At 39.2% G+C, this 23677-nt stretch overlaps 1 protein-coding gene across 1 annotated transcript in view; it reads right to left on the bottom strand.

Moving 5' to 3' along the window:
- TRPC4 (transient receptor potential cation channel subfamily C member 4) overlaps window positions 1-23677 on the bottom strand; it is a gene marked incomplete at its 5' end in the record, with an annotated part of 98407 nt that overhangs the window by 15036 nt on the left and 59694 nt on the right. The window contains 2 exons of the mRNA XM_082498224.1: window positions 2111-2424; window positions 10593-10732. Of these exons, the coding sequence (XP_082354350.1) occupies window positions 2111-2424; window positions 10593-10732 (454 nt within the window). The remainder of the gene's footprint in view (window positions 1-2110; window positions 2425-10592; window positions 10733-23677) is intronic.

Below are 23677 nucleotides of genomic sequence, written 5' to 3'. Positions count from 1 at the left end.
TATAGGCAACACATATGGGAGTATCTTTCTAGGGAAACAATGGCTTAATGTTTCAAATCTGAGCCTCTAGATATACAATAGTGAACCTATAAATAAGCCTGTGAGTAAAAGGCTGATTTTGTTCAAGCTCCTGAGGGATAAATATAGTTTTAGAGATCTTATTTTGGACACCTGCCTTGAAGTATTTTGACCCTTTGCCTTGACTGTAGAGGCATCCAAAAATAAGGCAACAAGGATCCAAAAGTAACTCAATGACTGTTTCACCAAGATGTTAAAACAACTATGGTATCCTTATACCTACTTGGTGCTGTCAGTTTATGCAATTTCTAGTTTGTGTTGAGAGTCATTGAGATAAAAGGAGCTGTATAATTAGAAGGACATTATTATCATCAGCGTATGTTTTGTTTTGCAAAGAATGGAGACATTAAAAAGACAAAAATGCCACTCTCAAATGAAACTCGTGCTTTTATAACTAAATGACATGATACTCCCCTAGAGAAGTTCGGGACAACAGCTAGGAAGCTAAATAACAATAACCAACTTAAAAAAAAATCCTCAGTGACCGGCTACCTTGACGTGATTTCACTTTTGTTCAGCTACAACGTTCATCACAATGTTCAGCTACACTATACTGTCATAAGCACGGGCCCTGGTTATCCCAGTTGCTCCTGAAAAGTTTAGAGCAAAATTTTCTGCTTGTCTGGTCCCATACCTGAGACGAATTGGAGTGAGTTTTCCCCATGGCCTCTCCTGCTCCTTCACCCTGACACCAGAAGCAGGTTACCCAGACAGGACATGTGGGCCCCACTGCACCTGGAGCAGGGAGGGGGACTTGTACCACCCTGGACGCTGGGACCCTTCAGTCCCTTTCCTGCCATGCGGTACCACCTTTGAAATGGAACTTTGTCATGCAACCCAATACGGTGCTGTCCGACAGATACCCGAGGGGGCAGTATGCTTTTACTTATAGAAACTCTACGTCCTGTCTCTCTTCTCCTGTAATACAGTGGACACGAGTGGTAAAGTACTGCTCTGGAGTCTCTTGTATGGTTTACACTTGTCTGAGCATGAATTGAACAACCACTACTCTCCCCTGCTCGCAGCTGCAGAAAAGGCTCAAAAGGCATCACAGTTTGCCTTGACACCATCTTCTGGCACTAGTAACTGTAGTCCCCACTATTTTACAGATGAATAATAATGCTTCCCTCGGTGTTCAGCTCTGAAAAATTTCCCCGTGCTTTTCCGTTCAGATCGCACAAAGTTTAGACCTGCATAAGATGTTACTAATATGCAAGATAAATATGCTGTGCCTGAGCAAAGTTCCTTGATTAAGATGATATAAAAGATGCTATTTTTATGGAATTATTTACTTTGAGAAGGAAGCCATTGGTACTAAATATATTTTAAAACCAGATATAATTCATAGAAAGTAATAGGGAAAAAGTATTTATAGCAGGAGTTTGATTCAGATTGGAAGTTTAAAGATGAGATAGAGAATTAGTATTCATTTGGTAGTGCTTCTGTACTATGACAGAACAGATTAAAATAAAATTAATTTTTAAGTGAAAGACAAAAAAAAAAAGCTTTCAAACAGAAATTAAAATGCAGTATTTGATTGTGTGGAGCAGACTCAGGGTCAGTAGAAGCCTGAACTGAATGTTTTTTCCTGCCTCAGTTTATCAAATTTATCACATCACACAGGAATCTTCACATCTTAGAACTCCACTTATTTAATGCCCACAAGCAGACATGGAAGAAATGCAGAGTGACAGCTGCCTGGATAAACAAGCTCTGATCTGGTGACCTTTTTTCCCTTAATTCTAAATATGTACTTTCTAATCTCATATTATCTCCCCCTCCTCTTTATTTTATCTTTTTGTCTTTTGAGATATCTTGAATTGTACAGACTTCACTGTGGTATGGGATGAACATTATTACAGAGTGATGTAATGTTAATATTTTTTTTTTTATTAGGGTAACTTTAGATGTGTCTGTCAGGATACCACTGTAATACCAATAGAAAACAGACAACCTCTTTCCTGTAAACAACATCTAAATGATTAAAATATTGGGGGCAGAGGGGGAGGATAGGAATAGATCAGCCACTTACGTTGAAAATGCATTATTCTGCTTTTCACATCGTATTCCTTTGCAGTTGCCGGGTTCATTTGTCTCATAGTAGAAGTACAGCTGGTTCAACCCATTTGCAAAAGCTAGCAGCACAAGGCAGTATATGAAGAGAAACTTCAAAATGTCCAGCAACATTCTTCCTAGAGATATCTGCAGAGGTCCCAGGTGAGAATTTGCAGTGAATAATGAGATCAAGCGTAGGGAGCTAAAGATGTTTGCGATTGCAAACAGGGCCTCAGCCACCAGGGTTGGATGCCACATGTCCCAGCTCTCCCGTGGAACTAACCCACTATACTGAAAACAAGCAGAAGGGAAGAAATTACTCCTTGTTTACTGCACACACAAGTATGTCAGTTTCTTTATAAGCTGTTCGATTCGTTTTCAGATAGCACGATAAAACGAAAAATCTGGAAAGCAGCATGTCTTCAGGTGAGTTTTTTTTTATTTTAGCAAAACAAAATAATGGGCAGTACCCATGTACTTGTCCTTCATTTTTATCTGCAGGATGGTCTATATTTTCCATTTTTTTGCCTGTGTTTTGCATTTGGTTCTAATTTTCACAGTAGCAAAAGGAAATCTAACAATTCTGACTGAGAGTAAAAGGAACAGTTTTTGAACACCCGGGTTTTAGAATTATGGAAACTTTCAGCTGTAAAATCAGGTAAATTAGTTCTTTGGAGAACAGTGCAGATACGACAATGATGGATAGAAACACACAAGAACTTTGGCAAGTTGGAAGAAAACATTTAATCAAGGAATAAGTATATCAATCACTAACACTGCACCAATAATGAAAAAGCTGTTTATTAATGGCAAACTGCTTGTGTGTGTCATTAGCAAAGAATCTGATCCCTGGAACTGTGAGTCTTTACTGTTCCGGCTCTACCAAAAATTTGCTCGAAGATGAAAGATGATACTTTGAACTGAGGCTTAGCTACTGTGGCAGAGTCATTATTAATTATTCGGTCTTATTAATCTGTTTTACAGAATGTTTCAGAGGACAGAATCTATGCTATGAAGCACCATGGAATAAAATAATAGGAAGCAGATTTCAAAGATGGACTATGGTGCAGTCTGTATTTACCTACGCTAGCCAGATGCATCCTTCAGAGCTGCTGAGCGTGCCCCCAGTAGTAAGGAAAGGGATTCTTCCGTGTCACTGAGACCAGATGAAAAAAACATAGCCAGGCATCACATTTCCACACCACACTTACCCTCCAAAGAAGGTGACTGCTCTCAAGGCGGTTTGAGACCACCTGAACATACATAAGTCTATGGGACCAGACAAGATGCATCCCAGAGACCTGAGGGAGTTCTCAAGCCATTCTCCATGATATCTGAAAAGTCACAGCAGTGAGGTGAAGTCCCCAGTGACTGGGAAAAGGGAAACATTGCACTCATTTTTAAAAAGGGTAGAAATGGGGACTCCTGGAACTACCTACCTATCAGCCTCACCTCTGTGCCTGGGAAGATCATGGAACAGACTCTCCTAGAAACTATGCTAAGGCACATGGAGGACAGGGAGGTGATTCAAGACAGCCAGCACGGCTTCATCAAGCGCAAGTCTTGCCTGACCAACCAAGTAGCCTCCTGTGATGGAGTGATTATATCAGTGGAGAAGGGAAGAGCTATGGATCTCATCTAGCCAGACTTCTGTAAGGCCTTCGGCACTGTCCCCCATAACATCCTCCTTTCTAAATTGGAGAGGTATGGATTTCATGGGTGGACTGTGCAGTGGATGAAGAACTGGTTGGATGGACATATCCAGAAAGCAGTGGTCAACAGCTCAATGTCCGGATAGAGATCAGTGATGAGCAGTGTCCCTCAGGGGTCTCTATTGGGACCCGTACTGTTTACTGCCTTCATCAGTGACATAGACAGTGGGATCAAGTGCACCCTCAGCAAGTTTGCAGATGACACCAAGTTGAGTGAGGCTGACACACCTGAGGAACGGGGTGCAATCCAGAGGGACCTGGACAAGCTTGAGAAGTGGGCCCCTGTGAACCTCATGAGGCCAAGTGCAAAGGTCCCTGGTATCAATACAGGCTGGGGGATGAAGGGATTGAGAGCAGCCCTGACAAGAAGGGCTTGGGGGTACTGGTGGATGAAAAGCTGGACATGAGTGTGCTTGCAGCCCAGAAGGCCAACCATCACCTGGGCTCATCAAAAGAAGTGTGGCCAGCAGGTTGAGGGAGGTGATTCTGCCCCTCTACTCTGCTCTGGTGAGACACCACCTCGAGTTGTGCATCCAACTCTGGAGCCCACAGCACAGGAAAGACATGGACTTCTTGAAATGGGTCCACAGGAGGACCACAGAAATGATCGGTGGGATGAAACATCTCTCCTATGAGGACAGGCTGAGAGAGTTGGGGTTGTTCAGCCTGGAGAAGGGAAGGCTCCAGGGAAACTCTATTGTGGCCTTTCAGTAATTAAAGGGGGCTTATAAGAAAGATGGGGACAGACTTTCTAGCAGAGCATGTTGTGACAGGACAAGGGGCAGCAGTTTTAAACTAAAAGAGGGTAGATTCAGACTAGATATAAGGAAGAAATTTTTTACAATGAGGGTGGTGAAACACTGGCACAGGTTGCCCAGAGAGGTGGTAGATGCCCCATCCTTGGAAACATTCAAGGTCAGGTTGGACGAGGCTCTGAGCAACCTGATCTAGTTGAAGATGTCCCTGCCCAGGGCAGTGGGGTTGGACTAGATGACCTTTAAAGGTCCCTTCCAACCCAAACCAGTCTATGGTTTTGTGATTCTATGATGCAAATTACGGATGGGAACTGGGCATTGTTTTGGACAGCGCTAGTTGGCACAGGACCCCACCGTGCTAGGCTTGCTCTAACCAACTGGTGGCACAGGTGAGACAGTCCCAGTGTCTGACAGCAATCCCTGGCACAGTTATATTTACTCATATACAAGCAGCCTGACCGTCTTGTGGTTTTGGGGATGAGAACTGCAAAATTGGAGAATAGTAGTTCATTGAAGACTTACAAATTACTCAGTCTTACATTCCAACCACCAGTGATATTTGTTCTTTACAGAGTAGGGAATTAAATCCAGACCTGCTGGAGTTATAGGTCAGGACTCTCTTCATTAGACTACCCTCTCTCCTAATGACCATGCTGTAAAATCAAATCTTACTGCATTTGACACTGTAGCTCCAAAAAAGATACTATTCTGTCTCATCCAGTATTGCCCTTCAGTCCAATTCTGATTGATTCAACATCACTGATGAAGTAACAGGCAGTAGAAAACATAAGTGAGTTACCAGAGACACCAGCTAAGAGATAAAAGGAAGAAGAAAATGAAGAAAAAAATTTTAATGTTCATTGAGAAAAGAGGTGAGAACTCCTCAGCATGTTTTCTATAATGTATTATTTTGAACAATATTATACAGTAAATTACTGTGAATTCTGATGGCACTTTACAACCCTGGTATGTGAAAACTTGCACCTATTAAATAATTAGGAACAGTTGTCAGTACAAGCAAAGATTAGGTGCTGAACAGTGCAGTAGATACTCAGATTAGGGAAAAGTACCCAGGGTGTGTTGGGGGAATAAGGTAAAATATATTCACGAAAAAAAATTAAAGGTATTTGAAACTAGGAAGACACAGAGTTTTTGGCAGAGAATCAGAAGCATCCAACTGCAGATATATTTTAGGTGAAGGTAAGTAGTGGCAGATTCCAAGGAAGTTAAACAAAGCGATGGTGGTGGGGGGGGAATCCAAGGAAATACCCTTCTAAGAAAAACATGTAACTACAGGACATTGAATAAGGATAGCATATGATATAGTAAGAGATCAAGGATCAAGTTAAACTAATCAGGTGTGGACAGCCACATCTGTGCTCTCTGTCATCTCCTTTTACAATCAGCAAAGAAAAACAGGCATTTCTAGAGTAGTAGGAAAGCAGATATCCCAAACAGGTCAGATGAGTCATTCTTTAACTCTCTGTTTCTGCTAATTGATTATTGGGGTAGGGCAGAGGCTGTCTTATAGTTGTAGTCTGACAAGAGGTATCCAATGTCACCTTTTCTAGAAGAGATGAGGTTAAGGAGAAAGATGAGAAGAAAGAACTTTATCTATGATGTTCTGGATTGAGACACAAAACTGATGTGTTAAAACACTCAGAAAAGATCAAATGACCTTTTATCTGTAAAAGGGAAATCAAAAGCACAACTGCGTTATTTCAGCTTAACTGCTTCTGCCTTTCTTGGGCCCAAGTGCTTCCTGCAATGTGGATACAACGCAAAAGGTCTCACAGTTGTAAGCGGAGAGTGAGGGCTGTTATTTTAGTTTTGAAGAGACATGATTTAAGAGACTGGAAATATTTGGCTGAAAAATAGTGAGAAAGGTGAAGGCCTGAGAGGTAAGTTTGGAAATGATCTGTGAAATATACTAGCTGAAAGAAGGCAGCAAATAATACAAAGAAAGTCATGAGTATGAGAGGGTTTTGACAACAAAACCCTATTGATTCCACTAACTAGAGGATACTGAAAAGAAATCTAGAAATATCAAAGAACCAGGAGAACAAAGAAGCACACATATAAAAAGGAAAAGAAAGCAGAGGAGCAAAAAGTCTAGGCATATTAAAACCAGAAACAGTGAAAATATGAAAAAAAAAAAAAAAGAAAAACTGTATTTTAAGACCAAACAACCCAAACCATGAAGAATTGAAGTATTTGTTCTCTCACTCATGCTTGTTGATGTTCTTCTGTTCTAAGCAGAATAAATAAATGGTTATTGTTCTAGGGAATGGAAAATGGTAACAGCAAATATAGCAATGCTGAGCTTGTTGTAAATCATGATGTTGATACTTCGCAGTCTTTCTTTCATTATTTTGTGACCCTGATGAATTTCTGTCCCCACTTCAAATGCAAACACAACCTTTTGACATGTAACAAAGCCAACCACCATTTAACATGATTAAATAATACCTATCATTGGCTGGTTGGCTGAAGGAAATATACACAGTATATCAATGGAAAATTAAGAAGAGCAGAAAACAAATTGAGTAGCATATAAACAGTAGAGTTTCAAGGCAAATACATTCGTGTGATGTCACCCAGAGAATACAAAAGAATAATTCTTAATTCTTACTCAAAGGAATTCAAATGCAAATCTAATATCAGAACCATTTGTGAGAAAAAAATCTGAGTTGTCCCATGAGGAAAAAAATCATGAACTGTAGATCTCATGAAATCACCAAGAGAGATCAAATAGCCATATAGATCAGGCTACCTGAATGTTTAATGGGCTGTTGGATCTCGGTCAAACGTGACCTCCTTGTGTCTGATAATAAAAAGAAAGGTTAAATAATATCCACTTCAGGAAAAGAACTTTCAATCCTCTTCTGAAAGGTCATATGCGAATGTGAACTCTTCCTATTTTAAAATGTATGTCCCAATCTTTGCATTCATTATGCTGAATTTCAGAGCAGCAGCAGGAAGGGTAGGGGGAGAGCTTTAAAACAGTGATTACATTGAGGAAATAAGTCTATAATTATTCAGGGAGAAGAGGGATTAATACTCCTATGTAAATGGACATTTGGCCTGTGAATCCGGTGAAACATCAATCAAAACCATTTTACAATGCAAATGTATAAGAAGAAGACGTTAGCTTCTACAGAACTGGTGGCAGAAGAGAAATAGCATCTTATTTACTACTAAACAGAGCGTATCTGACACGGTGATCTTTAAGCCAGTAAATATGGAGACAAATAACGTATTTTCAGTTACTTTTCAGAGTTCTTGACATGAATAGCAATCTGTTTCCCTACTAGTTTTTCATGTCAGTGACTGAGACACATAAACAGTAAGGTGAATTTGCACGCAATCTCTAGCAGAGTTGGACACAAGCAGCACTAGGTCCATTGCTCACATTTAACAACTATTTAAGATAAAGCAATCAGGATCTGTACATAACTTGGCATTGCACCTAACTTTACACACCAGTACAAAAGAAATTATCTTCCAAAAACATAAAAAGAACCATTTTTCTTAGAGCACAACGACTTCTATTTATATTTATAACCCTCCATTAAAACAGATGCGTCGCTTAAAATCAGTCATTTATAAAACATGTGACAATCCACTATTTATAATCACATTGTTTATTGGGGAGAGAGCATTTTCAGTGGATCTACTGGATAGTTTAAAAAGACCTCACATGTTGATATACGATCAGAGACAAAAAGCATAGTCCTTTGAGAAGTATGAGAAGTATTCATTTTATTTGAATACTGGCAATGAAACAGATAACTTTGACTTATCTTAGCAGTTCTCTCATCCTGAAATTACACTCTGGTGTATTTTACACTATCCCATCAGCTGATGTAAATATCCATCTGCTTAACTACTGGGTCGGTCAGAGAGCCCTGAACAGGCAATAAACACTACATTTTTCTCTGGGAACATCTATCACACGGGAGATTAGTATGAGAGCAGTCTCATATTTTTATTCAAGGGAGTTGGTTAAAACTTTTTTTTAGGTGGCTTGAGCTGATTCATAGAAGGTAGAATACATCTAAGAAAAACGGGCTGTAGATTTGATTCAATACATACAGAAAAGCTGTATTTTAGAAAAACCTACCTTGTAAGGTTTAGGGAATGAAAATAAAACCTTTACATCAAAACGTTCTGGTTACATTTGGCGTCCTTTCAATCTCATCTGGCATAGAGGCGGGGAACTCTGTTGTAGGTATTTGAAGGAAGTGTGGCCGGGTATTAAGTTGCACTTGCGTTACTCTGTTCGTTACATCATCATGCGTTTCAATTGCCTACCAAAACTGAGGCATTTTTAAGGAACAAAAAGTATTTGGGTGCAACATCGCACATGCAGTAAAACCAATAGCTACAGAACCAAAGATAGTGCTTCATGCACTGTGCTGATTATGACTGGCACGCAAGCACTAATCTGTAGAGTAATGAATGCACATTACACCAGATACTGTCACCTTGGAGTCTGGTCACCGTAAGCAGAAGCCGCCTGGGAGACGAAAGGATTATAATGTCTTCTAATTAATATCACTCTAAAGTGAATAATTGGTCATCTCCAATGCTTTGGAAACACGCATTTTCAATGAACTGCTCACTTGGTTACACGGACAGTGAAACGACTATTTATTTTCCGGTTGCTTTACGATAAGGCATCCTTGTGTGTAAAAAGACAATTCATCGGCTTTAAATGACAGCTCTCCTCACACTTTCGAGCATCTTGCTCTTTTAGGCAACAGCTCTGAATTTCTTTGAGTGAGAAGACTTCCCAAGGTTTGCAGCCAGAGAGCCAGCGTGCCAGAAACCTTTTGTCACAGGAGGCGGCTGGCCTGTCAAGGCTTCACAGGTCTTTGCTCATCCCCCCCACGGACCGGCTGACCGACAGACCCTTCTGAATAGACACAAGATTATATAAATTAGAGGTTCCTACATTCCTCTATACTTATGGCAGGGCTGCAGCAGGAAGCGCTGCTGTTTGAGGATAGGGAGCTGTAACCAGCTACCTGACGGCTGTCTCCTCTTCTTTTCCCAGCCAAAAGGATCTTGGCAGAGGAGAGACTCTCCTTCCATGCATACAGGGTAGCTGGTGGCAGGGAACTTGCAACAGCTGAAATACGACGCTGATCACACTGGCCAGTAAAAATGGGCTTGTTATCTTTACTCGGGTGTGAGAAGAGCTCCATGACAGATGCTGAGAAATGCTTTCATTTCGCTTCAGATGTGGTTTCCTTGAGTTTGAGACCATTTTTTTGATGAAAGTATTTCATTTTATGAGGAAATTCTATCATATTACGGATTCATGTTGAAAACATACAAAATGCAACGTGTTCCATGGCTTTGGAAAGAAGGGCCGTTTTGCTGGAAGATACTTCAAACAGTGGGAATATAAAACTACTCATAAACAGTCCATTAAAAGGATGAGAAAATGAACATACCCAGCCACAAGTGACCATTTTATATCCTTCGGCTTTACTTTTTCATATTGCACTTATCATAAATTTTCAAAACAAAATTAAAATCTTGCTCTTTAGCTTTTTCTTCCCCTTAATTTGGAGTAAATATTTCTCTTGTAGTCTTGTCCAGAAGTTTTGCATGGTGCGTAAAATTGTATTAGGGGCAATAATTTCTTACTGAAAAATAGGCAAAGACTAACACAGAGCATAATTTTGTGCAAACATTAAATATTAACAGTAATTTTCCTTTTCCAAGAAAATGACAGTATGAGTCTTCAGGATCAAGTTAGAAAAGTAAGAAAAGACTATCCGGACCAAGAAGAAAAAAGTATAAATCACAAGTTGTGTTCGCTCCCATCCTGGTTTAGCTTCCTGTCATAGCTGCAGAAGATTCAATGAGCACATCATACATCTCTTGCATTGCTAAGCCTGGGAACCTCCAAATACAGAACAAAGTTTGAAAAAGCCTTAAACATTCTGAAATATTCTGCTGAATTTTAAAAAAAGTTTACCTTTGAAAATGCAACAATTTTCAAAGAGATTGTTGCTAAGTACAAGGAGTTCATTACAAAATCCATGAGGTTCCACCAATCATGAATGTAGTCCTGTAGTCCACCATCCCACATCTGTTTAATTTCACCCCAGATAAAACCTGTAAACAGAACATAATTCATTAAGCGTGAATATTAAATGAAAAAGGCTGTGACTATTCTAGACACATATCTCACAACAGATCGATTCTCCTTACATTAATTATAAAGGGAAGGTGGATAAGTGCTTTAAATTACACATCTAGTTAGGTGAAATTTTATCTTCCCATTAATGTTTCCGGAATTAATTTGTCAGGCAAAACCAAAAAAAAAAAAAATTTCTGCTTGTATAAGGGCACTTTCTTTTGCTTTCTTCAGTCTCTTTTCCCAGTGTATCCTAATAAGTAGCAAAAGAGTCTGAAAACCAGTCACCAAAGCCAACTCTGTCCTTGGTATCTTCTGCAATATAATTCAAACTGGAAAATTTATGACTGCAGGAATCAATCCAACACATTAATTTATTTCAATTGGAACCCACACAATAAGGAAGAGAGTTTCTATTGTTGTCAATGCTGAACTGAAATATCCCTTTTCCATAGGAAAGATCAGTGACTCCAGCAGAATATTTTTTGTTGATTCCTTTCTTTGGGACATGAAGGAATGGAAACTGATTTCAGGTCTGCAGAGCATGCATTGCACTGGACACAAAGCGATACAGAAATATTCAATCCCAATGGGAAATTTTGCAAGTTGTCTGACATGAACTTGATTTAACAGCTCCAGAGACAACTGTGTGGAGACTCTTTAACGTTATAAACATTAAAGCCTCTCTGAAGAAGATACTACACATTATTGTATAACATGTTATGATAAAACAACATGGAACATTTAGACGCATATTTCATGTTATTATCGACGGAGCTTTTTTTGATAAAAATACCAATAGAGCTTTTAATTTTTTGCAGTTAATTCTTTTCTTAAAGGGATTTCTTAGTTTTATGCTCATTAAAGGGACAAAATTCACCACAAAAGAGACCAATCTCTCATATATAGATGTTGAGATACAGTTAATTCAACATGGCTTTTCTCTACCTGCTTATCACATGTTTCTTTAGTAAATGTTGAACAGATTTTGTGCAGTGGCCCATAGAGTCCTGCATCACTCTAGTCTGGGCTTAATTCACCTTGAACATTAACATTTTGTTTCAATGGTCTTCTAGTTGACTGCATGGAAAACTTGTGTCTTCTGTCAAAGGTGATCCCTAAGAAGTAATTCCTGGCCTATTCTTGCTTGTGTCAGGTAGGTTTTTGAGTTATTTGGAAGGCAGGAGGGGGATAGATGGGAGGAATACAATTTCATTTTGTAGTGTTTTGGCTTGAGTCTTTCTGTCTCCTGATTGCTTTCAAAAGGAAAGGTTCCCTTCCTCACTCTCTTCTCCTCTCAAATCTGAGCCACGCGTTCCCATCTTGTTTCTGTGTCTTGTAATCACAAGCCTCGGGACTATCCGAATCATCTGATTGATCCAGCAACTCTTATTTTCATAGGGCTCATTTTCAGCCATGCCACCGTCACTATTTCAGCATTCTGCAGAGCTGGGGGAAAAAATTCTGGAAAAGGACCATGGTTGGAACATGTAGACAGGAAAGTGGGATGTGCCCATTTTAGTGTCTACAGCAACCTAGACAGGCTGATTGCAACTCTATCTTTAGGTTATCAGATAAAACTAATATACAAAATATAGCAGTCTTAAGAAGCTAACATTTATTTTCAAGCTGCAATCAATTGTGATGAGTCACAGTAAGAAAACAGTTGAACATTATCGCATGGCAGGTTAATATCCGATAACAGCATCCACTGCTGCTATTAACTGCCCAAGTGCTATCAAAATGGGAACAAATACACCTTCACAGGGCCACTAGGCAGGCTCTTAAATGCCTGCCTGTTTCAGCCTGTGAAATGAATTAACCACCTACTCTTTAAAGAGCTGGTCACTCCTGACACACAGTGTGAACATGACAACAGCGGGTCTGGCTACCCCTTCCCTCCACAGTCTTATCCAACCTTCAACACACATCCCATGCACTGGCAAATGTCCCGGCTTGCTCTTCCACCACCTTTTAGACAGAACATGTTAAGCATCAGCATGTCATAAAAGCAGCTGTTTTGTAGGCTGCAATATACCCCTCGCTTTTCAGATGCTGCTCTGAATCACCCCTGCTTCAACTGCAGAACGGCACATAAAAATAACCGTTGTGCTGCAGAAGCCTGAGGAGAACTGGCTCCAGGCTCAGAGGAGACCCGGAGCCAAAGGCGGTGTAACATGGATATGGCTCCTAAGCCTCAGTGTTAGAGAACAGTTCCTTGGTCTTTTTTATTTAATAATACAGGCGTAGCCCCAGGATCTTGACACTGGGAACACCGCTATGGCACAGAAAGCAGACAGTTGCATGGATAGGTTTTATGGAAATCAATACACATTCATAGAATTAAATAAACTCTTTTGTAATTCATCACAGTTAAGCATTCCCTTTAATGTATACTTTAAAAACAGAGCAGAAATAGGTTGGGATGATTAAGATGAATGCTTAAGCAAGAGGCTGTAGGTTCATTAATGTCTTCTGCTGAGATACTCCATGATTCACAACCTGAACTGACACAAGTGCACCAAGGCTGTTCTCTGTAAGACTGTTGCTCAGCATCATATGCTTTGATAGCACTGCCTAAAATATAATAGAATTATGTACAGATTGAAAAAGAAATGCTGACTAATGCTGCTGCATTTGATCTCTTTTGTGAGTGAAAAGATAGAATGTTCTTCCAAGCATTTCCTGGGCTTCAGAAAATGAAATGTAAAGTTGACACTAACAGAGAAATACTGACCTATTATAGAACAGTGGAAGAAAGTATATGGCTATTGTAAATTTGATCATTTCGAGTTAGAAACACAATTAACCCAAACTACCAGTAATGCTGATGTTGTTTGGCAGCTGAAAATTCTGAGTATACTTTGACATTGTAATGGTGGTGGTTCTAATTTTTTTTCTTAGTTCAGGAAAGCTTTTACTTTCACTCTGATGCAGGGCTTGTTCTTTTCAAGCAAATGATTATGGAAAACTGGAAATCCTACTTTTTTTTTTTTTTTTTTTTCTGTACTGGAGATGTGATAGTTTAGTCTTTATTGCCAGCCAAACAATCTAAGTGCAAATTCCATATATAAATACAGTTACTGAGATCTTATGGGACTCCAAAGAACTTGAAGCTAGGCTGACTGGTGGATGTTATGTTTGTGACAGACACACAATCCATGCATGCACAGTAGAGCTTCCCAGACACGTCTTCCTGAAGGCAAATCTTTGAAGGTACAAAATCTTAAGGTTGATTGCCAAAATCCACAACTCCAGGGCAATCTCACCATGAAAGCTGAGATCAGAGTCTTTGGAGGTACCAGGTCTCCACGGTTAGGTATCCTGAGAGATGCTCAATTAGAGCAATGAATGCTGGAAGAACTGGGATCTCTGGAGTTCTGTAAATCCTCCTGAGCGTACCTGAAGGGTTATCTTAGAAAAGCGTACTCTGAAATCCTGGATACTTTCTGCAAAGCAGAAGACTTTTCTAAGGACTGGTGAGCTTAGATGACAGAGCTATTCTGAGCAACGAATCTCAGGGATTACAAATTGTGCTGTTTAGGATTAATTTATGGTCACATAGCCAGAGGTCTTGAAATCTTGTTGTAGAGCATATCTTTATTTTTTTTGGGAGGAAGAATGATCAGGGGATCAGTCAGCTGTTATCTTCACAGGGTCTGATACAATATGCCAATTTTGTTCTGTTACATCCATTGGAAGAATGAGGAAAATCCTAGGAAAAATTATGTATTTAAGAAGAAGAAGAAAAAGAAAAAGACATCCAGAAATGTCTTTTCCCCTTTTCTATTGTCCACTTCCCTTTTCTATTTAGAAGACTGGACACAACCTGACTTTATTATCTAAGGAGACTTTTGGGCAATTCCAAAGTACGACCTGACATGATAGAAGAAGAGAAGACATGCAGTGACAAGACTGTCTAATGGGGGCATTGCTACAGGCAGGAAAGAGATATAGAGCCCAGGCATTGCCTGCTTATTAATGTGCCAAAGTGGCAATGTTATCACATGTGACACGGCTCATGTCAGAGCTACGTGTTTGGCAGCAAGAAAGACCGCATCTCAACAAAGCAGAGGGGTACCACCAGTCTGCACTCAGGTGCTGGGGAAAAACCGCTAAGAGGAACCAGCCAAATACAAGGGGTAGATCTGAGAGCAAGAGCCTTTAGACAGTCAGGCTGGGGACAAGTTCAGTGCCCAAAGGTGTCTTTACCTCCCTGGGAGGAAACAAGAGTCTCCAAGGTTTGTTTGTGAGATAATCCTGTCATCTGCAGGTGGCTCGATCTTCCCACTTACTGAAAAGGGAGTAATGGAGGATTAGGCTGAATTAAAACAGATGTCAAACTTCCAGGTGCCTGTATTTAGCGGAAATAATTCCCCCCAGAGCAGATTTCAGTGTTTTAGCTGGATAATCTTTGCTATATTCTGGTTATCTCTTTTCTCCAACTGTGCCCTTCCTATCTCTTCACACCAGCTAGATTTCACACCTGCCTCTTATACCCTCACCTACCCCTTCCTCATCAACCTGCTTTTATCATTTATTGCCACTTGAAAGAAAATTATCAACATTATGCAGCTCTTCCACCTCATTAATCAAGGACTTAAATTGAAAAGTTGAAGGGGAGACTTTCAAGAATTTGTTGCATTGTTTATAAATAGACACTGCGGCAGTAAAAGAAAAATAACAGCATGGATATTTTGAAACAGGCTGAGATAATAGAAAAAAAATTCATTAAACTTCCTGTGGTTTTAATAGCATCAAATAGACATAAATTCAGGGCAAGAATCCCACAGACCACATGAGGCCCTAGGAATGACAAACGCCATGGAGAGTTTTTGTATAGCAGTGTGAAGTATTATACATGCAAGATGATCAATGCAACCATTTGACTGAAGTCCAGTTTGCCTGATGCAAAAAAGGAATTAAAATAGATCAGATAAAACAAATTTGGAGAAAAAAAATGGAATCTGTGTGCTAAGTATATTTTCTTTTTGAGGTAAACATTTCTGAACATTGATGAAAAAAGTTCATTCTTCTAAAATAAACCCTACATATTGTAAAAATAAATTTTATCCAAGGCAACAAAATGGATAGAATTTAAAATGTTTCTTACTGAAGAACAAAAGGCACTGAAATAGAGTAAGACTTTTCTTAGAAAAATACCATCTTTCATTATAATTCTCTCATAAGACTTTTAAAAATCATTAAGAACTGAGTAATGAGATATCACATACTACATATGATCAATCTGTAGAATTTTGTATATGTAGATACATCATAATAGATACATACTGATGTAAGTATATACAAGTAGATACACACTGATAAGACTTTTATTTTTATATATTTAGCTATAGACTTAGATTTTGAAGCTATATTTCCAGTCTTGAAATCCTTGGATGTTAGACACTGAAATACCTTTTAAAAAATGTGGACCTACTTTTCTGTTCATAAAGTCAGACTTGGTTTGCACACTCACACTTTACAACTTTAAGCCGGGCAGCACCTCAATACTATTATGAATGTTCTCTGTCCCTTTGGATAAAGCCTTGGGTTAGACACAATAGCTTTTTGTGCAGCCTGACAGATAACGTTCAGATGGTAAAAATCCTGGATCTATCCTGACTGATTCAATTATCAATTCACAGCTACCCAGACATGTGATTTTACTCCTAAGTAACATGTCTCTCATCCCCATGCAAAAGAAGCCAACAACAACAAAAACCTCCCCTATGAAATCCGTTCAAAGGTATATTAAGTTCTAAGAGAAAAAATCCTAGGTATACCTTGTCTAAATTCCTTTCTCGTACTGAATTTTGAGCAACTACAAAAAAACGAATACATTTTTCATCAACTGTAAAAATTCACAACAATGTTATGCCATCTCCACAACACTGCCTTTTGTTGTTTATAAATAGAACTACAGTTAAAGTCTCACTGTAAATAATAACATCAAGATTTTTCAGAGAAAGATATGAAAGGCAATATCCTGAACTATTTTTGGTTTTAAAGAGATTTGTGGATCCCTAGCTAATTTTGTCCTTACCTTTCCCACAAAAGGTTGGTTGCTCTGCGCTATTTTTGTTCCTTACCATTAAGCGATGGGAAGCAAGAGGTTCTTCAGGGTCAATCTCTGCATGCCAAGTTCAACAACAACCTTTTAGTACGCCTCTTGGAGAACATATTTTCACTGGACTGCAAAACCATTTAACTGACAAACTCAACTTTGCTCTACTATGTTATCTAGAGATTTTCACAGCTACAACAAGAAGCGAGACAAGCTGCTAATGATCTAAAGCGCTCTGAAGCAAAGGACAGTCATTTCAGGGAATTCAGTGAGCATTGATAAAGCTTGAAATATCTCTTCTGTTTTACACCTGGGCTGATGAACCGATCTCTGCTGAAGCTATATAAAGGTGAGAAGAAGAACAGAGAGGCATCCTGGCGTAATTCAGGGGCTCCCAAACTCTGGGGCATATTTTTTTATCAGAATACAGCTATTTTAAAGGAGCATGCACAAAACCAAAAGCACGCTTTCTGCTTTCCCCTGGGCACAGGGAAATGGGAGAGGAACAACTGTGCACAGTGTCTGGGTCCTGTGTCAGGTCAGGCAAAGAGCTGGGAATGACATGGCCAGAGTCACCATCTGTGTCCCAGCTCTCTTCCCAGGACTGTTATACTCAAGCAAACTGAGTCTGGGAATTGCTGGTTTAAATTATCTGTACACACGACTCAACATTCAGAATATTTGATATCTAACCTCAATTCACTCTTTGTCTTCACTTTCTTATCTGTACATTTGAATTTAATTCCTTCCCCCACAGAAGCGGTGAAGATGAGTTTAGTAATGCCTCTGGAGCGCAGTGAAAAGGTGATGAATAATACAAGGATTATAGAGCATTTGTGCTTTTTGGATGAACTATACTCTATCAGAACTGAAAGCATTCAGTACTGATGATGTACCAGCAGTGCATTTACTCTAGATTCAAGGAAAAGTATAATTTCTAAGAAACAGGGATCAGCTGCAAATGAAACTGGTCTAGGCGTGGCATTATGAATTATGGTGTTCTACATATGTATTTCACCCACTGTGGAATAGCAGGTGCAAATGGTTTGGATAATCAGCATTGAACAGCCCCACAAATATTTATGGCTTAGTTTCACCATCTAGTCCAATAAATCAGATTTTTCATTTGTTTGAGTTCTTATGCAGAAAGGCACCCACAGAATTGGGATAGCTGTTCCCTTAACCTCGTATCTTTAGAAGGGACCGTAGCCAGTATCTTTAGACGGCATGCTTTCTTTCATAACTCGAATAGCGAGAAGTCTGACTTTCACGGTACTCCTATAAATGCCAAAAGCAAACACGTGTAATTTTTTTAAGCAGTCTTTTGAATTTCCTTTGCAAAATGTTCTGAAATGCAAATGAACTGCAGTTCATTATCACAGTGGAAGATTAAAGGAGATTTAACTTGCTACATCTATCTTAACATTATTGACCCTTTTTCTTCTATTTTTTTTTAACTCCGTAAACCAGGGTTTTGGTAAAGAATAGGAATATAAGCCAAGAAAAGAAGTTTAATGTCCTGGAGTGTATGCGAAATAAATTGTAACTTTGGATTGACTGTTATGTTCAATACGAGTTGGCTAACAGGGTTAATAAAGTTCAAATTAATCAGAGATGCTCATCCAAACCATTTCAGGTTCATGCACCTAAGTCGCCTCTTTGTAGGCACCGGAGTTGTTTTCTTTATGTTTGCTTTGATTTAATCTCCTAATTCACAACAACCAAAATAGGCAAATGCCTGAGTTTGGAGTAAGGGGCTATGGAGCTAAATATGGAGATAGAGTACAGAAATTCTTTACATTTCTGCTTTTGTCATCTGTTCTACAATAATGTTGTAAACAGAAATTTAGCCAGCCAAAAAGTATTGGTCCATTCTTTTTGCATAGGAGTCTATAAATCTCTTTAAAGAAAAAGTATATCCTCATTTATTGCTTGTAAATCTCTATTAAGCTCAACAGGTTTACATGATGAGCAGAGCATGCATAATTTTACTCATTATCCTTTAAACTCCAGGGCTTTTTTTGAAATGGTTTGTGGTATGTCTTTATCAAAACTGATTTAATACAGAAAATATTTTCTTGCTTTCACAAAAATATTGTGGAGAGTGTAAGGAGCAAGGCTTCTCTCCTAACTATTACCATAGACAGCCTTAATTTATAAAACAATATCTATCCAATGTGTACAGTACTGCAATCTAATATTCATTAAAGTGTTGTATCTCCAAACATCTGCAGGCTTCTTAACTTTTCCAGTACTTACTACATCCTCTTGTGTTGCTAGCATAATGTAATGAAGATGTTCTTATCATGTAGTTAATAGTAAGAAATACAGTTTTCAGGCATGCACAAGGCTTAAAATCCACAAAGAGACGCAAGGCCTGCAGGTAGAATAAATGAATGTATAGTCTACGGAACACAGAAAGTCCTGTACAGCATTGCTCAAAAGCTCTCAGATTCCTGTAGAGACCAGCTCTAGGCACAGCCAAAAGTGGATAATTAGGGATGTAGGAAACGGCTCTTCTTCTTCTCTCCTATTAACAGGCATGTAAAGATTTAAACGTCTTGATACCGAGGTTCTAAACTTCATATTTTGGAGCCCAGTCCCATGAAGGGGTTTAGTCATTGAAATATTCCGTGATTCAATGTCTAAATTAAGTACACAGTGCTGAAAGTAAAATTCACCAGGCAAGAGACCTAAATTCTCCGTAAATTGCATTTTATGCTCACTTTGAGTTTCAAGCACCTAGCTGAGGTCCACAGTTTATGAATACTGAATGCTAAGACAGCCTGGACACAAGGAACAGCAGGAATTGGAAAGAGAAATAAGTCTCAAACACTGCGTCTCACCATCACTTAGAAGCCTATCTCAGGGCTTCAGACAGACGTCTACGTTAAGACTTGAGTTTCAGCATCCGAAACATCTTCCTTTCCTGAAATGTTTAAACTATGTCCACCGAGAGTAGTGTGAATGTTTGGCACTACAGCTTTATGGCTAAAATTCTTGCACAGGGAACGGGAAACACGACTTTTCTCAGACTGAACCTCTATGCCAGGAGAGTTCTGGGGCAGGAATAATGGGGTGGGGATGAAACATTCACCACTCCTGCTAAAAATGGGAGAAAGGGAAAATTAAGAAGAGAGAATTAAAGAAGACAGAAAACCCAACAGGTGTCTTTAGCCTCCTTACTAAGGGCCCCTACTAGGAAGCAAAAGCATCAAAGCCAGGCTTTACACGCACACTGCAGGCTTTTTATGTTTTCTTTATCCTCAAGCTACATTATTGTAATGTTATGAAAATGTGAAATATTTGAATGCTGGAGGAGCAAGAAAATGCTACTCAATTGAAAACAGGACTGAAGTCCAAAGAGTATCTCAGGATCCTGCCAAAACCTGCTTCCATCAGCAAAATATTGTCTTTACAAGAAAACATCTGACTGCACTGAATACTTGTCTATATATGACAATTTTATATTATCTTGTAAAAGCAGAGTCCCTGTTTGCAGCTCTAAAGCACTGCCTGTGGGCAGGAAGTTTTCCACGGTCAATAAAAGTGTATTTAAAATGAACATTCAGACAGTCATCATTAGAGAACCCCCTTTATTTTTTGTACTCTATTTACTGTAAAAGGCCATTAAAAATAGGCAGAGCACTGTTCCATCTAGCCTAAATTGTGACTGATCCTGAATGCTTAGGGAAACGATTAGAAGACAGGATAAAGTAAAAGCTTCTAGGTTTGCTAAGTGCTGGGGTATCCTTGTCCACAGATCACATGCTTGCCACTGGTTATGGCTGATTTGACACTATGGATGGGATTCAGAAACCAAAGAAGAGTCTGTAGCTGCATTTTAGATGGAAGACACATTTACAAAGGCTACCCAAATTTAACTGGAGGTCATGGAACCATTGAAAGTGTTTTCCCAAGTAAAAAGCCTCCTGAGTCTTTTTTTATCATAATCAAAACAAGACATTTTTCTTTGGCCTCAGTTTTGGAAACAGCAACACCATTCTAGATTAAATCTCAAACACACAAAGACACTTATCAGCCAACACCACCAACAACCAAAGAATAAAATAAAATCATCTACACAGAAAATGTTAAATATTTTAAACCTGGTAAATCTACAAGAAACTGAGTAAAAGGTCCTGTTATGGCATGAAGCCGGCAGTCCTGACAAGAAGTGGCTCTCCTGATGTTTAAATAAATAATTTCATTAGTAGGTCCAGTTTTGGGATCTCCAACAAAAAATAGATATTAACTGACTGAAGTGAAGCTAGTGAAACGCCATCAAGGTGACTGGGGGCTGGACTACATGATGTACAAGAAGAGGCTGAGGGAGCTGGGTTTGTTCAGCCTCGAGAAGAGGACACTAATGGAGGACTATTACTGCTGTCATCCACTAATGAAATTGCTGCTTACCAATAACTGGAGCCAGACTTGTCCTAGAGGTGCACGGTGGAAGGACAAGAAGTAATGGTTGCACATTATGGCATGGGATATTCCAACCGATACTGGGAAAAAAGCTCACCAGTGGCTAGACACAGGCACAGGTTAATGAGAGAGGCAGAGGAATATCCACCCCCGCAGAAATTCAAGATTTGACGAGACAAGGACCTGAGCAATCTGAGCTATCTTTGTAGTTAGCCTATGTTGAGCAGTAGTTTAGCAGTAGTTTGGACTAAATGCCTTTGAGTGGTCATTATCCTTTCTGACTGAAGTTGTGTTTCAGCTTTGTCTGGGATTATTTTCCTCTTCTGCACTTTATTTGTCACTACTGCTTATGTACTGTTTCATCTTGTTGTCCATATTTTCCTTTATATCTGCTCCCTGGAACGCATCCATTTGTACTAACCCTTTTAATTTTTTACACAACGCTTTCTTGAACAAATTTAGAAGATGATGCACAATGTACTTGCCACCTCGATGATCACTTACTCTGAAGTGTGTTGCTGTGCCATCAGTTTGGATGTACATTGTGCTAAGTACTGACAAAACTGTACACTCCCATACATCCCACCAGCAGTTTGTTGACCACAAACGTCTGCAGTTTGCACAGTTCCCAAGCATCCACATTCTCTATAGATTCACATACTCCAATAGGATAAACCACTGACAGAAAGGATGGGGAACGGCTTCAGTAAGGCTGCATTCCTGCTCCAGGCACTATTCTGAACAACATAATTACGATGAACATTTAAAGATGTCCATAAAAGAGCAACAAACTCATCAAAACAAATTTGCCTAAAAAATGTTCTTTTGCTGCAGCCACCCTGAATAACTGGCAGGGAAATTTTTAACCGCATCTACTAAGCACCAAGTTTGTCTCGTTGTTGGCTTTCTCCTCTGAATTTTGTAGCACTCCCTGGTGAGCCAAATGCCCATTGCAAGGACATTTAGCATGGTCACTGTTAAGTTTGAAGCTAGGGTTTAGAGCAGACGAGGTATGGCAAGTCTACAGGGATCAATATGATCCTTACGTGAGCTCCAGCCAAGACACACAGAGGGTGAAGCCGGACCTTATTTGATTTCCCCTTTGCATCACTGTTATTATGCTCAGAGGCCACTCAGCAACTGGATGGGGAATTTGATGATGGAAAATATTGTTCTTCCTTATTTTTTTTTTTTTCCCCAAGATGGGGTTCTTGTTTTTCCTGTCCTTTTTTTTCAGTGGTGACGGATTCTCAAGCATAGGAAACAGGCCTATGTTTCTGTAGTGTGAAGTATCTGGCATGCTAGGGAGACTTGAATCAACAGCGAATAACAAGAATTCATTTTCCTTACCAGCGAAAGCTTGCTTCTTATTTGTTTAAATGCAAAGACAGGAGATTCTGACTCTTCTTTCCAAGAGATTTTTCCAGGACTGCTGCTTAAAGCTATAACATTAGCCTTGTTATACTGACTTATTGTTCCACAGATAATTGCCACATTCTATAACACCACGTGTGTAATCATTTAAACGTGTAAAAGACAAAACTAATGCAGAAGTTTCCTTAACAGACTTTTAAAATGTAAAATCAATAGTCTCCATGGAAATACAGCCCTATACAGGTTTCCTCTGAGCCTGCTACTCTAGTGACACTTTAATGTGTGCTAATTATGCACATTTGGCCTTCTATTACATAGTAGTAGGCAAATGCTATTAGTGTTTGATCATTGGAGAGCTTAGATCATTACGGACAATCTTCAAACTTCTTAAATTCTATGAAATATACGTATACTGAAATTCATGTCGATGAGAAGCCTGCAAAGTAAAGTCCTCTTCCTCTCTTCATTTTAAGGGAGGTAGCTATTAAAATGCAAATGACACGTAGAACTATTTGAATTAAGAGAAGACAAACAAAGAATGCGATTGTTTAAAATGTTAATAGTTTTGACATGCTGTAGCTGCTCCAGGATAACCTTTGCTTTGGGAAAAGGTTTTACTTGGTCATGTTTTGTCTCAGACTTCAGCATTTTTCATCTACATCCAGAAAAAGGCAAAGATCTATCTATGTACCTCAGATTTAGGCTCCCTTGTGTAATTCAAGAGTGCTTCATTTACTCTTTTTAAGGATACTGCATGACTGTATAGTTTGAAGATATAAGATGACAGGCTAAACTGTGGCCTGGAAACTAACCTTAGCTTACTGATAAAGAACTAATGAAACTATTTAGTTTATTAAAAGATGACTAGGCTGCAGTTTGTATGTATGTGAATATGAAAACAGCAGGTTTTGGCTGAGATTCATTCCTTTACAAAAAAAAAACAACAAAAAACAAACCAAACCCAAAGGCTGAAATAGACATGTTCATCACACTCTGTGAGCTGAAATGGAGTTGTGTGTCTGACTCCTTCAGTGACAGAGGGAACTTGGGTACC

The sequence above is a fragment of the Vanellus vanellus genome (assembly GCF_965231255.1).
Source record: "Vanellus vanellus genome assembly, chromosome: 1".
Lineage (NCBI taxonomy): Eukaryota > Metazoa > Chordata > Aves > Charadriiformes > Charadriidae > Vanellus > Vanellus vanellus.
The sequence above is the reverse complement of the archived record's forward strand: the minus strand, read 5'-3'. Positions and strand labels throughout refer to the sequence as shown.